The sequence below is a fragment of the Oreochromis niloticus genome, linkage group LG19, assembly GCF_001858045.2.
Source record: "Oreochromis niloticus isolate F11D_XX linkage group LG19, O_niloticus_UMD_NMBU, whole genome shotgun sequence".
Lineage (NCBI taxonomy): Eukaryota > Metazoa > Chordata > Actinopteri > Cichliformes > Cichlidae > Oreochromis > Oreochromis niloticus.
In genome coordinates this window covers 7570728-7585514 of record NC_031983.2, presented here as the reverse complement: position 1 = coordinate 7585514, position 14787 = coordinate 7570728, and the positions used below count along the sequence as shown (strand labels likewise).

Here is a 14787-nt window from a genome sequence, read left to right as displayed (position 1 = left end):
GAAAAGTTTTTTAAAAATGAACGGCGTTTCCTCACCTGCTCTGGGCTCATGTAGAGTTTGGTGCCGACCTGGCCTGTGTGGCGGGTGAGGAGTGGGGCGGGCGTGAGGGCGCTTGGTTCATCTTCATCTTCCTCCTGGTCCATCGCTGTCACCAGGCCAAAGTCTCCCACTTTCACTACGTCGTCCATGGTGAAGAAGATGTTGGAGGGCTGCAGGAGCAGCAGTTACAGGTTACATCATGCGCACCACACAAAGAATGACGACAGCAGAGCGGTTTACAAAACTCTACTTCGCATGCTGCCCATAAAACAAACACAGTAACACAAGACTCTCATCCAGCCAAGTCTGAAGGAAAGTTTTTCTTCCCTAACTGAAGCTGCAATCAGGATATTTTTTCCCTGCGCTTTATATACACAGCAAAATCACAGAATTTAGATCTAAATTTAGAATTTTGCCATTCATAACACGTGCACACACGCACAGACAATGTGTACATGCTCACCTTGAGGTCCCTGTGCATGAGCCCCTTGCTGTGCAGAAAGTCGACAGCTTCTGCAATCTGCAGGAAGATGTCCAGACACTGGTTGTGCTCCCTTTGCTCCGGCAGGCAGCGCTGAGCCATCCAGTCCTTCAGGTTCTCCTTCCGACAGAGCTGCATCTGGATGTACAGGTAGACCTGGAGACGGGGTGAGAGGATTCAGCACATTACAATTTCACACGGCACTCTTAAAAACAGTGCATACATTGTTAAAAAAAAAACCAACAACCCAAAACTATTCACAAACCTTTGGTGAAGGCTGAACCCGCTGACTTGGAGGAGTTGTGGGGAGAGCCAGGGCGAGCGAGGTTGGCCGAGGAGGAGAGGAAGAGGCGGGGGGGACGGACTCCTGTCGTCTGGTGTGTGACGAGGACGAACTGTTTTTCTCCGTCACCGTGCCAGGACTGGCTGGGCCAGAGCCAGAGTCTGTGTCTGCATCGGCATCTCGATCGCAGCCCGAATCCTCGAACACAATGTCAAAGGAAGAGGAAGTGCAGTCACTGGGACCGCGGGGAGGGCAGAGCTCGAACGAGTGGGGGGTGTCTGATGCGTCAGGGTCGGCCTGGCTGTCCCTCTCGGACATCAGGCTGTCATGACCCAGCAGCGGGGGGAAGGACAGGTCGGCGCCAAAGCCCACAATGCTGCCTGCGCTGCTGGAAAACAGCACCTGTTCTTCGGCTGATGCTTCATGAGCGTCTCCTTGAGGCCCAAGGACAGGGGACACTGAGCTGGACACGGGTACTTTGACTGACAGAGCCTCCATGTGATCGAGGAAGCTCATTGGCCAGTCAGTTGTACTGAAAGGGAAAAAGGATTGTTGTTTCTCCAAATATTGATGCAAGACAAACAGAAGACATGTGTGCCAATCATTTCAGCAGTTAAATAAGGACGTGTGAACAACAGGCAGAAGGTGCTCTCAGTGTAGAGTTCTTTCAGATTTTTGTCATGTGAGCTGTAAAAACAGCACCGTAGTAATATTACATGTGTAGTTCACGGGGACATGGTTCTAATACTTATCCACCAAAGCAATTAAAAGCAGCACACAGCAGACATCAAATTAAATTTTAAATACTTAATCTGCACAAGATTTTTTTTTATCCCGTGGCATTTTAACATCTGTGAATCAAATTAGCCAAGTGGGATGAAGATGTGTGGTCCACCATTTGTCACAAATGTCACTAATTAATGATTCCAGAGGGGACAGCTAGATTTCATTGGATGTCCGCACGCTGGTTCAGCCAGCTGAGCTACAAAAGGTTTAAAAATATCTGCCTCACCTTGCATCTTTCAGCCACCTCTGGTCCATTTCCTCCTGCCAGCCCTCAGGAGGGCTCTCTTGCCAGGCGTTGAAGTAGCGAATGATCCCCGGGTGCTCCAGCTTTGCTAAAGCCTTCACCTCTCGCATCACCTTCTCCCGGGCCAGCTCCCTGAACGACAGAAAAAACAAAAAAACAAAACACTGAGGTTGTAATAACCCACAAGTCTCCACCAAAGGTTCAATAAGTACAGCAGGCCTGAAAATAATTAGCCCCTTTCACACGAGGATCAAGCTGTAGTGCCACTTTTGCTTATTTATGTAGAACCAGGCAAAGATGGTGTAAAGCAAACCCAGTGTGCACGTTCAGATAGTGTTTCAGCAATCGGGGAAAAAGGAGCCATGGCATGTAGCACACTGTGGCAACCACAGTGCCTATGCTATTGACTAAAAAGGTACAACAACAATGGCTCCCCATTCTTTTTAAAGTGTCAAAGTCAAGCAAGGCAGGTGGAACAGTCCCGGCTGGAACAGACTGTGTGAAGGAGACTAACATCTGAGCTTTGTTGCATCAGTGAACAACAGGACTAAAAGAAAAAACACACACAGAGCTACTGCAGCTAAACATTTATTACCCATGCTTGTCAGCATAAATTATAGCGCACAGATAATATTTGTTCTGAAATGTCAGCTTCCTCTGCATGGGTTTCTGTGTTTGGACCAGTGGGCTGCTGCTTACATAACTCAGTTTAACAGCTTTAGAGAAAACAGAGATAAAGGAAGAGCTAATAGCCTCCAGCTAAGGAAGTCTGGCGCAGCCTAGCGAGAGATGCGCTACCTATTGGGCAGGCGGATTCTTTTGATGGCGTAGTTGCAGTCGTCCACTTTGTTGCGGGCTTCAAACACGACGCCAAACCCCCCGCGGCCGAGGCACTGCACTGGCTCAAAGTCTGTCAGGTACCTGAGGAGAGACACTTTGGTTAGCAGTGTAGAAAGACCACTCGTGGTCCTCCAAGTGCTTTAAAATTATCATCTGGATCTCTGATAATTTAAAAAAGACCAAGAAGAAGCCCTATTAAATTATAAATCCCAATTATCAGAGAGGGAATTTCAACCAGTGTGTAAGATAAGTGCTTTGTTTTTTCACTGTGCCTTGGCCACACTCCACTTTAAGGTCAGCAAAAATACATTTCTACAAACCAAAGAGAAACTTATACTTTATGACTTTCTGGCAGGTTTACTTCCCACTTAATCTCCCAAAGAGAAGACATTATTTGCAGTTGCAGAAGTTTTCAAAATAGTGTGCATAGCTTTCCTTTAAACTAAAGCAACAGCTGTCACAGTGTTGCATATTACATGTATCTCACGGTTTGGCATGTCAAACAGTTCCAGCAAGCATCATTATAAAGTTCTTTTTATGCAAAATCATTGTGTTTACTGCTGCGTAAGACACAGGCGCACACCGACTCCATCCCCTCCACCCTGTCAAAACATCCCTGCTCGGTTTGCTCAGGGGGATTAAAAGGCTCTTATTAGGATGTGTGTGGGCAGCATGCGATTCAAGCCTCGGTTCCTGATCCCAATCTGCCTCCTAATGATCCTGACTCATGCCCGCCGCAGCTGCTGCAACAGCCGCCAGTTTTATTTAAGGAAAGTTGTTCGGCAAAAGTGATTTGCATGGACTGCAGAAGCAGCAGCAGCAGCTTTGAAGGAAGGGGAGGGGGTAGGGTGGGGTGGGGTGTTTGTCATTTTCGGGTGGATCAAAAAGAAGAGAATGTGCAAGTGGTGACACCAAGAGGACAGAAATTTGCAGATTAAAATCAGTTTTTCACTTCTGTTCCAGGAGGGTGAGGCTCACAGATGTAAACACGAAAAAACCCTCATCGATCACACTGCGGGAGGGCAGCGGCAGCCCATAAATTACGGCTCCTGATCATATTTAGAAATTCTGACAATGTCCTGACAGTGATGTAAAACGACACTCTGACCCTGAGGCAGATGCTGCTGTTGTAGGGTGCGGTCTGAGGGGACCGAGGCCATTTTCATTTGATGCCAAACAGCTGAGTTACCCAATCATGAACTACTACGATTCATATCGCCCATCTCTGCCTTGTCCTATCAAGGCAGGTTGGAAGACCACTGGTCACCATGGTAACAGTGCCGAATCTGTAGCTACACCTTGAAAAAGTGATGCTCGCATCTGACTGAACTGTAAAGAGCACTCCCGGCACACTGTTACGTGAAGTTCTCCCGAGTCATTGCAAATATTTTTGACACGGGACACGTTTTGTTTAACGGTGCGTCTTACCTGGACACATATTCGCTGGAACGGGTCTCCATGGCAACCGGCTCTTTGGATTCCACAACTTCAAGGTCAAACTTGCTGTCTGTCTGGCACTGTGTCTCCGACTCTTTCCGTTGCTTTTAGGGACAGGAGGATGTCGGAAACAACGTGTTAAAAACACGAAAAACAACAAACAACAAGAAAAAAAAAAACAAGCTTAACTTGTTTGTGGTGTATTGGGCAAGAAACACTTAAAGATTTAACAGTCACAAGAAAAAGAGGGTGGAAATGTATACAGCTAACCCCTATAAACATGAAAACAAAAAGAAGTATCCCACATAAACACTAGATCAAGTTTCTTGCTTTCAGATAGCATGGATGGGGATCGTGAGTGAGCAGCTAGGTTCAGGTGTTAAAAGTTTGACTGGGATCAAATCAGGGCTGGCAGAGGAACATTGGTAGAGTAATCAATGATGTGTTGACTGCAAGCTTAGGGTCACTGTTCTGTCTAAAGGTGAGTTTCAAGTCAGGTGCGAGGCCTCACTGAAGCAAACTGGTTTTCTTTCTTGAAGGTATCACTGCCCTTTGCACAGTTTAGCTTTAGTTTTCCTGTCATTTCAGCAGAAAAACAGCTGTGAAGCACATTGCTGCCACCACTGGGTTTACCTGCTGTGATACTGTTGATGAACTGGTTCCTTTCATACGTGACAGAATTGAGGTCAGTCACATTTTCAACCTTTCTTGCGTCTTTCCACTATGACAAAATTCCTGCCACTCACTGCAGCACTCCACCAATCACTAAAAAACCCTGATTGGTGGAGTGCTGCAGTGATGATTGTTCTTCTGATTTTTCTCATATTTTCACATAGGATCACTGGAGTTCAGACAAAGTGACCATCAATTTCTCCATGAACTCTTTTACCAAGGCTCTTCTCCCTCACTGCTTATTTTTTTTACTCTTTTAAATATTCCTCTTGGGACCTTTAATCCAGCTGAAACTGCATTGCAGCCTTTCCCAGATCTGTGTGATGACACAAAGCGGTCCATGAGCTCAGCAGGCTTTTCTTTCTAATTAGTGACTGGCTTTTTGCATTTGTGAGCCTATTAGACAGGAGGGTATCTGACCAAATCATATCCAACCAATGAATTTCCACAAGTCTACCTCAATAAAGATACAGGGACATACAGTGATTCTGAGAAATTAAAAGGGAAGTTAATCTTTTTTAGATTTCATAAGGAAGTCTGAACACTTTTTGATCACACAGTAGAACTAACAGTATCCATTTCTTGTTTGAAACTAACTTTTTAAGCAATCGAGCCATCCATGCTCCAGCCCCCTCGGAACCCTGAACTAGATAAGTGGAAGAACATGGATAGAAGGATATTTCCTGATGAAGAAATAATTTTGTCATCCATGCCAGCTCATAATCACAACAGTAACTGTGACAAAAATTGAGACAAAAGGTCTAAAATGTCACAAACATTACACGGAAAACATAATGACCAGTAGGCACCGTCAGTGCGGCATTAATGTTGCGGACTGTGTCTTGGCTCTTACCCTCACGTAGGCCACAGGAGCAGGAGGGTGGAAAAACTTGCGTACAATGTAAGTGGTGGTGGCAATGCAAAAGATGATGGTGCCCAGAATCTCCTTCCACCAGGGTAATAGCAGCACGGGATCCTTTCTTCTTCGATTCTCACCTCCTGCCCCGTTTCCATTTATCAGACTTATGGCGGTCTCACGCTTCTCTCGGTAACGCTTGCCATAGGGGAAGTAGTAGCCATTGTCTGGAGCAAGAAGAAGCAAAAATCAGTCTGGTTCAAACCATTTTAACTCTAACAGCTAGAATGTGTGTAGGGCGTAACAGTGCACAATTAAACTCTTACCGTATGGATACTGGAGGATGGACAAGGCTCCGTTGCTGTATTCGTCGTGGGAGAACTTGTCATTATTCAGACACTTGTCGAATTCATCAGAGCCGACCAGAGCCGGTGTCCGAGATGGAGAATCTGCATCAAGGACAAGATGAATAACTTCTTGTATCTCACAAGAAAGACTGAACAAAATGGAATAAAAGGTTTTGGACGATGAAGAATGAAGGGCAAAGCTTCAGGCTACAGGGAGCATGGTGATAGATTGAGTCCACGTGACATCAAATACTTCTTGGAACACGGTGTAACTTTGTGCTTAAAGATGGGCTTTGGCCGTTCTACCCTAGCTCTGCATGTAATCATGAATTTAGTCCCTTTGGTGTAGCAAACTTACGTATTAGAGGCTTCCATTTGACAGTGGGTAGTGGAATTATGTCCTTCTCTGAACCGATGGCTTTGGAGGGGAATTTTTCAGTGATTTTTACTGATGACTGAAGGTAGAGCTGCCCCTGAAACATCCCTGAAAACCAACAGCCAACACAGTTATCTATGCACCACAATCACTGGTTCCTAACCCTTATAGGAATAGTGAAGCATCTGTATACAGCACAGGTGTCGAACTCCAGGCCTCGAGGGCTGGTGTCCTGCAGGTTTTAGATGTGTCCTTGATCCAACACAGCTGATTTAAATGGCTAAATTACCTCCTCAACATGTCTTGAAGTTCTCCAGAGGTCTGGTAACGAACCAATCATTTGATTCAGGTGTGCTGACCCAGGGTGAGATCTAAAATCTGCAGGACAACGGCCCTCGAGGCCTGGAGTTCGACACCCCTGGTATACAGTTTGTTTAAATATGCCCGTGTGTAAGAAGTTACCTAGGTAAACGCTGGACTCTGCAGATTCCTGCGCTTTCCCTGGATCTTCGTCTTCCTCATCTTCCTCTGTTTCGGACTGGCTGCTGTAGGTGGTGTCGTCGAACAGGCTGATTGGCGTAACTTTACCACCACCCACCAGCCAAGCTGAGGCGATGGGAGTGCAGAACTACACAACACACGGCACAGAATGAGTAGAAATACTTTAATGAGCTCCACAGTCAAAGTCACGAAACACTGAACTCCATTAAAGCACTAAAACTCGCTAATAAATAAGTGACCAGAGGATTTATTTTAAGCATCTAACCTGATGTTCCCAGACCAGCTGTCCATCAGGCCCGGTGCTGAAAGCCATGACCTTCCAATCAGGAACAGACACTTTGATAACTAGGTCCAAATGCTGGTTTTGATTCTGGTGGTTCTCGGCCTGCCGTTTCTCTGTTGGCTCATCAGCGATGACCCATTGACTCTCCTTCCAGCTGTCACCATTTGCTAGTTCACCCTCCAGGAAGGTAATTCCAGGCTGCATCTCCGGAACGAGTTTCAGCTCAAAGTTTCCGACACTAAAGTTCCACCTTGCACAAACAGCGAAGATGCATGATTTAAATAAAAATCCCTGCCTTATACGTTTCTGGTCTTTCGCGTTTCATGTTACCCTGTGGTTTCCTTCTACTTACTACTACTTGTTGTTCGCTACTGTTAGTGACTAAATAGCCAACTTTGTTAATAAAAACAACATCAGTAGCTGCTCTGTGATTTAGCTTTGATTGACTCACTTCTCCATCCCTGATCGAGGCCTGATGGCTCGCACAGTCTTCTGAGTCCTCTGCAGCAGGAGCACATCTTCGGTCTCCACCTCATCCTCTTCCCAGCGACTGCAGCCCCCCGCAGAGCAGATGTACCGAAGCTGAGGAAAGCAACAGGGGGGAAATTACAAAAGCCGGTTATCCTACTGCGCCGGACTGGTTAGTATGCTAATAGATTTGACACGTGTTAACCTGTCCTATCAGGTTGTACTTGAAATTGTTTCACAGACCTTGCCACTGTAGGCCCCCAGGCCATAGGTGGTGAGGGATTTCCCCCCGACCAGGACTGTGTCCTCTCCGATGCGATATGACGACTCCAGCAGGGACTCGACGCTGAAAGGCACTGCCTCCATGCTCTCTCTGTCCCGGTTCCACTGAAACAAGGCACCATCCAGGGAAGGTATTACCATCTTATTGCCAAACACCTGCAAAAAAAACACAAAGCAAAACACAGAGTCGGGTTAGTTTTGGTTTCTAGAAGAAGACCGCTCTAAATAAAATAAAAGGAACTTCTGAAAACAGGAAAGATCTGGCAGTTACTTATATTGATATTTTTTTAAATAAGCATCTTAAATTCAATCTCTAAATTGCCAGGTCAGCGTTGCAAATGAAAATCAAAATTCATACTTGTTATGAATTTGGCAACAAAATAACTGCCTGTGAGCCCCCAAGTGGCTGCTGTATAAAACCACAATGAGTGACAATTTATCAAAACACCACTACCAATAAAACAAAATGATTCATTAAGAATGTTTTGGGGGTTTTTTTGGCCCACGCAGTTTTCCTTTAGTACACACGGTTGTTTTAAACTTGCAGTTTTTATGTATTTCTTTATTTCTTTTCTCCCAGCTTAAAAAGACAATCCTTAAAAAACACAAAAACACTTGCCACACAGACAGTGCTGGCCGACACACATCCACCCACACAGCAGCAGCTTCGGCCTCCACACACTTGGACTCAATCCACAGACGTGGAACCATTATACAACTAAAAGCCTCAGTAATTAACTCGAATCTTTATAAAAGTGTGCTACCATCAACTGTGTGTGTGTGTGTGTGTGTGTGTGTGTGTGTGTGTGTGTGTGTTCTATTAGGTGCTGGTTCAACAAGGATGACATCATTGCCAAAACCCTGACCCTAATCCTGATTTAACCTCTGCAGATTTAGCTGTCAAAAGAGTCTTTTTCATTCGATGTCCAACTTGTGACTCACTTCTATCAACAAACTGATGAGTGACATAACAGCAGTTTGGGGTCCAATTCTTGGCCTTGTTGATGCTAATCAGGTGCTATTGAGGTTAAAACTACAACCAATCAGTCAGTAGCCTTGCTTCGGAAATCCTATCAGACTCGAAAAAAGTCAGAGCTTTGTGGCGGATTAAGAAAAATGTCAGCGGGGAGCAACGTGTGGCAGTTTGATTTATTAGAGAGCACAGGCAGGAGAAGCGGTGATGTCATCTTTTCTTTCAGAGGGAGGGGTTGGTTTAGACACAAGATGGGGATAAATTTAGCAAGTGAAAGGAGGAAGGGTTAGCAATCTGACCATCACATCACACCACACTGGTACTACTGAGGCGAGGGGGGGGGGGAAGCTTTACAGCCGGGGGTGGGGGTATTCTTATAGGCGTGGATGAGTCATCCTGCTCCTGATGCTTTAATCCATCTCTCTGATCCAGCCCAGTTAGCTTCATCTCAGCTGTTCATCTTGCCAATGTCCTCCAAGTCAGAAACACGGTCCCCATTTATACTCCGAGTGACTGCCCTACAAACCACGAGCTCAGCAAATTACTGCAAGTCAATTACGTTATCGTAGACTTATTGTAAAACTTTCTCCAGTGGCTTTTACTTGTAAATAACTTTATAAAAAGTGCTTAAGCATATTTTGCATTAATCACAGTAAATTTAGCTTTAAGGACCCAGCTGAGATGCCTAATTATTGTTTAGAAATGTAATTATTTATTAAACTAATATTTAACAGGACTTAAAAATCATTAGATCTCAAGTGGTATAGTTTTAGAGCTCCTTCAGGGTTACTTTATCAGGTATCACTGATTGTGCACCTTGTGTTTCACTCTGCATGTTTATGCACCATGCTACATTTAATCATTTGTTATTATTAATATCTGGCTGTTAGATGTTTCTTCCTGCTAAAAGGGAGTTTTTTCTTTCCCACTGCTCATAGGGGGGGGTCATCTGATTGTTGGGGTTTTCAGTGTTTTTCAGTATTAGGTGTAGGGTCTTGTAGGGTCTTTATCTAATAATCTAAAGTGCATTGAGGCACTGTTGTTGTGATTTGGCACTATATAAATAAAATCAAATTGAACTGAATCAGGAGTTTTGTGGTGTGATTTACTTTGACAACTCTCTAATGATGAATGGCACTTAAAGCTGGCAGTTAAACGATTAAGACGAGTTGAGCTGGGTTCTTAAGGTATTTACAGCTCAGTGACTTTGCTAACATCTCTCTTTTTATTACCGGGGTATGCTGCCTACAATGATCCTTCTGTCTGAAACTGTACATTTTAATGTATTTGTAATTTTAAAAAAAATAGGCTTTCATTATTTAATTTGGAAATATTTAGATTTAGATGAACACACGATGTTGATAAGGGAAGCTTCCTACAAACCAGCTGGCAGTGTCACAAATTTTGATGTTGTTGGCAACAGACCTGCATAACATTATCAGAGATTCCTGGTATTACTCACCACTCAGTCGACCTTGATATATATTTGTTAGGAAAATTTGCCAATTGAAATCTGAGCCATAAGGATTACAGAGATCTCGCTATAACTCACAATATGTTTGATTGAAATAACAGTCTGTCGCTCCACCAGTTGGAATAAGGTTATTTGAAAAGTAATAAAAGCTTTAAGGATGGGAAAGTATTTTTATAATCTCTGCCAGCCCTTACTTGATTATATGATCACCAAAGTATAAAGATATCATTTCATGTTGATGAATTGTGTAAGATCAACATCCCACCTTCACAATCTGTTTTGTTCCCATGTCTTTGTCTCCTGTGTTTACCCTGGTCTTTTTTTTTTTTTTTTTTTTTAAAGGGAGAACTTCAGTATCTTTTATAGTCAAACTATTGGTTATTAAAATAACAAGGTCTTGGATTAAATGCATTTAATTTGTAGGATGTGATAAAATATTCAAGAGTCTAACTTAAAAAAAAATTCAAAAAACTGACTTCTCAGCACAAACGTTTTCCTTCTCTTTTTGCCTCATTTACTATGAATTTTAAGAGCTTATTAATCTTTAAAGAGCTATAAGTCAGACTCATTCAAGAAAAATACGCACCATTACTGAGAGACCAGAGCCATTCACTTATTTAAGATACTCATCTGCTGGCTAAAAGAAACATCCACTCCATGCCTCCAGCGTGCACGCTCAAATTATAGTTATCATTTTTCTTTATATAACCACTTCTTCATGAAGGCATTCATCCAAATGTGCTTGATGATTATTTGATGTCACTGATCATACCATCATATTCCACCCTTGGGGCGTGGGGGGTAGATTAAGGGTGGGGGGTGGGGGGAGTCGTAATGTGCGCAATTGTTTGTGTGTGTGGGGGGTGGGGGGAGTCGTAATGTGCGCAATTGTTTGTGTGTGTAAGTCGCTGCCTACGCTCCGGTGAGCCTGTCAAACAGTGTTGCCTCTTACCCACCGCTAATATGCCATGTTTGGTCTACGAGGCTACTGCTCTACTTGAAGGTGGCAGACCGAGCGCGCGAGAGAAACGCTAACACCGGGGGTTCAGATAAAACACACGAAGCAAAACAATCAAAACTAAATCAGAGCAGCTGGAAGGCGGCTCTGGGAGATTTACTGCGAGTATTTGTCCCTGTGTTGTAATCAATCAAATTCTCCCAATTCATTCACTCGCACTGCATGCCAGCAGAGAGAATGTGTGTGTGTTGGAGTGAGCATGTGTCTATTATGTGATGACATCATCTCTGGACTGAGGCATTACCTCACCTCCCTAATCACCCAACCTCTTCTTTCTTCATTCCTTTAGCCCCCCCCCCCTGCGTGAGTCACTCCACATTGGCACCGACTCTACTGTCTAACCTACCCCCAATGTGCGCGCACACACACACACACACACACACACACACACACACACACACACACACACACACACACACACACACACTTGAACCCCCCTCTAAGCTCGGGGGTAACTTTGCTTTTTGAAGTGATGGCTGCATTTTCTGCAGACAATGCTGTTTGTGGCTCTGTCCCTCATTTTATTACTTAAAGAAAAAAAAAAAAGACACTCTACAAGATGCAGCAGGCGACTGGCTGTTTCCGGCCCGGTGTGTGGAGGCCAGCCAATAGCATATCATGAGACCCAACCCCCCCAGCCTCTGATCACTGAGCAGAGTGGTGTCTCAGGGACCCGGCAAGCACCACTGAAATTGTTGCTTAGCACTCAGCAGGCAGGCAGGTGGGGGGAGGGTGGGGGGATAGAGGTTGCAGGAGCAACTGGCAATGCTTCCCACCTGCCTTTGCCCCCACCCACACCCCCTCACCCCAGGGTAAAAACAGAGAGAGGAATCACAGGTAAACAAGGACAGAGAGGGTAAGGCTGGATTAAAACTTATATAAAGTAAACTACAAAAAACAAACAAACAACACCAACACACACAAACAAACGAAAAACAAAACAAAAACACAAACAGCCCACACTCGACAGATCACAACAAGTGACGTCACATCGCAGCGAGTCACCGAGTTCAGAGCTGACAGGCATCTCTCCTCGTTCCGCTCCGTCAGCCAAATGAAAGCCAACAGGTGAAAAAAAGAAAACACACACACACACACACACACACACACACACACACACACACACACACACACACACACACACACACACACACACACACACACACACACTACTCTATCACAACAGAAGCACACTGGAAGATGACAGGAGGATGTTATATGTGTGCATGCCCATGAATTTCATGACACTTCTTATGAAGTGTCGACATAGTGTTACAGTGAGTATAACTGCTTTTAATTCTTTATATTTAGAAAAGTTTGCATTCATTTATGAGAGAACTAAAAGCCTTTGTAACTGTGCAAATAATGTTGTAAACAATACACTTTAAACCAAATTAACATCATATATCGTCAACCCAGCTGGAAAACATTCTTCACATAGTTTGCCAATATCTGAGTTTTAAAAGTGAATAATAAACTATTTCATGATTCTCCTCAGCGTGGAGAGAACCATGCAGGACATCTAGTCATTCAAATTTAAAAGGGTTGATTCTGATGACGCTGGTGGAGAAGCTATCTTATGCATACTGTACATACTGTATGTGCATCACAGAATCTCTAGAGGTTCTCTACACTTGTAAGAATCCCAGATTTTGAAAGAAAATGGTAATGAAGCTCGATTCATTTTCCAAATCTCACAGACGGCATGTTTTAACCAGATGCCCACGAGATGCTCGAGTCTAAAGACTGCCTTTGAAATGCAACCCAGCATTATAGCAGCTGATTTCAGTGATTAGTTCCCTTCTTCTAATTGTAGCGTTGCTAATCAATGAAGTCAGCAGCTGTAGTTTTAAAAGCTGGAACAAAAAAAAAAAAATAAAATAAGCATGTGTCATTCAGACTTTTCAGGCTGAATGACACATGCTTGAGTATCACTTCACCCTTCATTATGGAAGGTCCTTAAATATTTGAATGAAACTCTCCCACAGTGAGTAACTCTGAATTGCTATTTTGGGACTGCAGCTGCTTATTTTACACCTTCATTTTATACACACTGTTACACCAGTTGTATTTCCTTTATCAGCTGGTAAATAAATACATATACATATATATATATTTGTACTATACACCACATACTCAAAGAAATTTCTAGGAAACATTTAAAGCAAACTGCAACGCGACTCCTAGAAAAACAGGATATCAGAAATGTTTTAAACTTAATGAACTACGTCTGGATCGCTCTGTTATTGTTACTTCAGTAATGAAGCAGTCAGAGTTCCTTACATTCAGACATGTTTTACCAGCACCAGCAGACTAACATTAAACTGATCTCAGCAGCCACCCAGACCCTTGTTAGTATCAGAGGCTTTTTCCCTGAGGCAAAACTCTCGCAGAGAGCGAGTCCACATCAAAGTGAACCATGGGCATGTTTCTAGCATGCAACACTCTGGTCTCGCTCTGGGCTCCACTTCACTTTCAGCACGTCTGTGTGGGCGGTTTAAGCTTCAGTATACATGTAGAGGCGAGGGTCTTGCTGTGCTTGTATGTGTAAACTACTACAGTCAACAAAGAGGCTAATCCTCCAGGCGAATCAGCTACTCTCAGATTTACGCGGGGGTGTGAAGCATGTCTGGTGTCTATTGCGCTGTGTGTGTGTACATATGAAATGTATGTAAGCAACAACAACCCTTGGCTGACTGTTTAAAGTGCAGAGAGTTCAATTACTAGTCTTGGAGTCTGCAGAGAGAGAGAGAGAGAGAGAGCCAGGAGGGACAGTGTTTGTCTTGAGGAAGAGACAGATGAGACTGAATCCTTAACCTCCCTCTGACATGCAGATTGTGGAAATCATCTTTTAGTAGATATTAATAACACAAACAAAGGTGTTTTAACCTGTGTAAGTGGCTTAAGTTGACCTTTGCTTATTCCTTAAGGCTGGCATTTCAATTTCAATTCATGCAGTGGCATTTAGACTAAAGCCAAGTTTTCCTCCTATTTTCCACTGAAATGAAAAGAAAGTAGGGAAACAAAGACATTGATTTACCTCAGGTTTGCTGAGGCTGGAGGACACTAAGGAACCTGAACCGACATCTAGGTCCCACTGCTTCCTGCCCTGGTTGTGAGGATCTAAAGCAGAGATCCGTCCATCCAGGGTACTGATGATTACCAGAGACCTGTGGATGGAACATACACATACTTTCAAATACTTTCCAAATGAGGGTTCATAGAGCTATCACCGCACATCAACATAAGGGCGCCGATATACCGCTGTTGAAAAGACTGCTTAAGGCTCGTCTGTGCACTCGTGAGCACTCTGCGAGCTGATTTTAAATTTGAAAAAACATTAAAGCCGACGTTGCCCTTTAATCCAGTCTTATCAGTGTGTGTGTGTGTGTGTGTGTGTGTGTGTGTGTGTGTGTGTGTGTGTGTG

The 14787-nt window shown here is 43.9% G+C and overlaps 1 protein-coding gene across 1 annotated transcript in view; it reads right to left on the bottom strand.

The window, feature by feature from the left end:
• eif2ak3 (eukaryotic translation initiation factor 2-alpha kinase 3) overlaps nt 1-14787 on the bottom strand; it is a 31326-nt gene that overhangs the window by 4719 nt on the left and 11820 nt on the right. The window contains exons 2-15 of the mRNA XM_003447769.5: nt 14401-14530; nt 7857-8051; nt 7597-7727; nt 7128-7395; nt 6824-6989; nt 6344-6469; nt 5965-6087; nt 5636-5865; nt 4102-4214; nt 2632-2754; nt 1816-1965; nt 786-1335; nt 503-676; nt 36-209 (exon numbers count right to left, since the gene is read on the bottom strand). Of these exons, the coding sequence (XP_003447817.1) occupies nt 36-209; nt 503-676; nt 786-1335; nt 1816-1965; nt 2632-2754; nt 4102-4214; nt 5636-5865; nt 5965-6087; nt 6344-6469; nt 6824-6989; nt 7128-7395; nt 7597-7727; nt 7857-8051; nt 14401-14530 (2653 nt within the window). The remainder of the gene's footprint in view (nt 1-35; nt 210-502; nt 677-785; nt 1336-1815; nt 1966-2631; nt 2755-4101; nt 4215-5635; nt 5866-5964; nt 6088-6343; nt 6470-6823; nt 6990-7127; nt 7396-7596; nt 7728-7856; nt 8052-14400; nt 14531-14787) is intronic.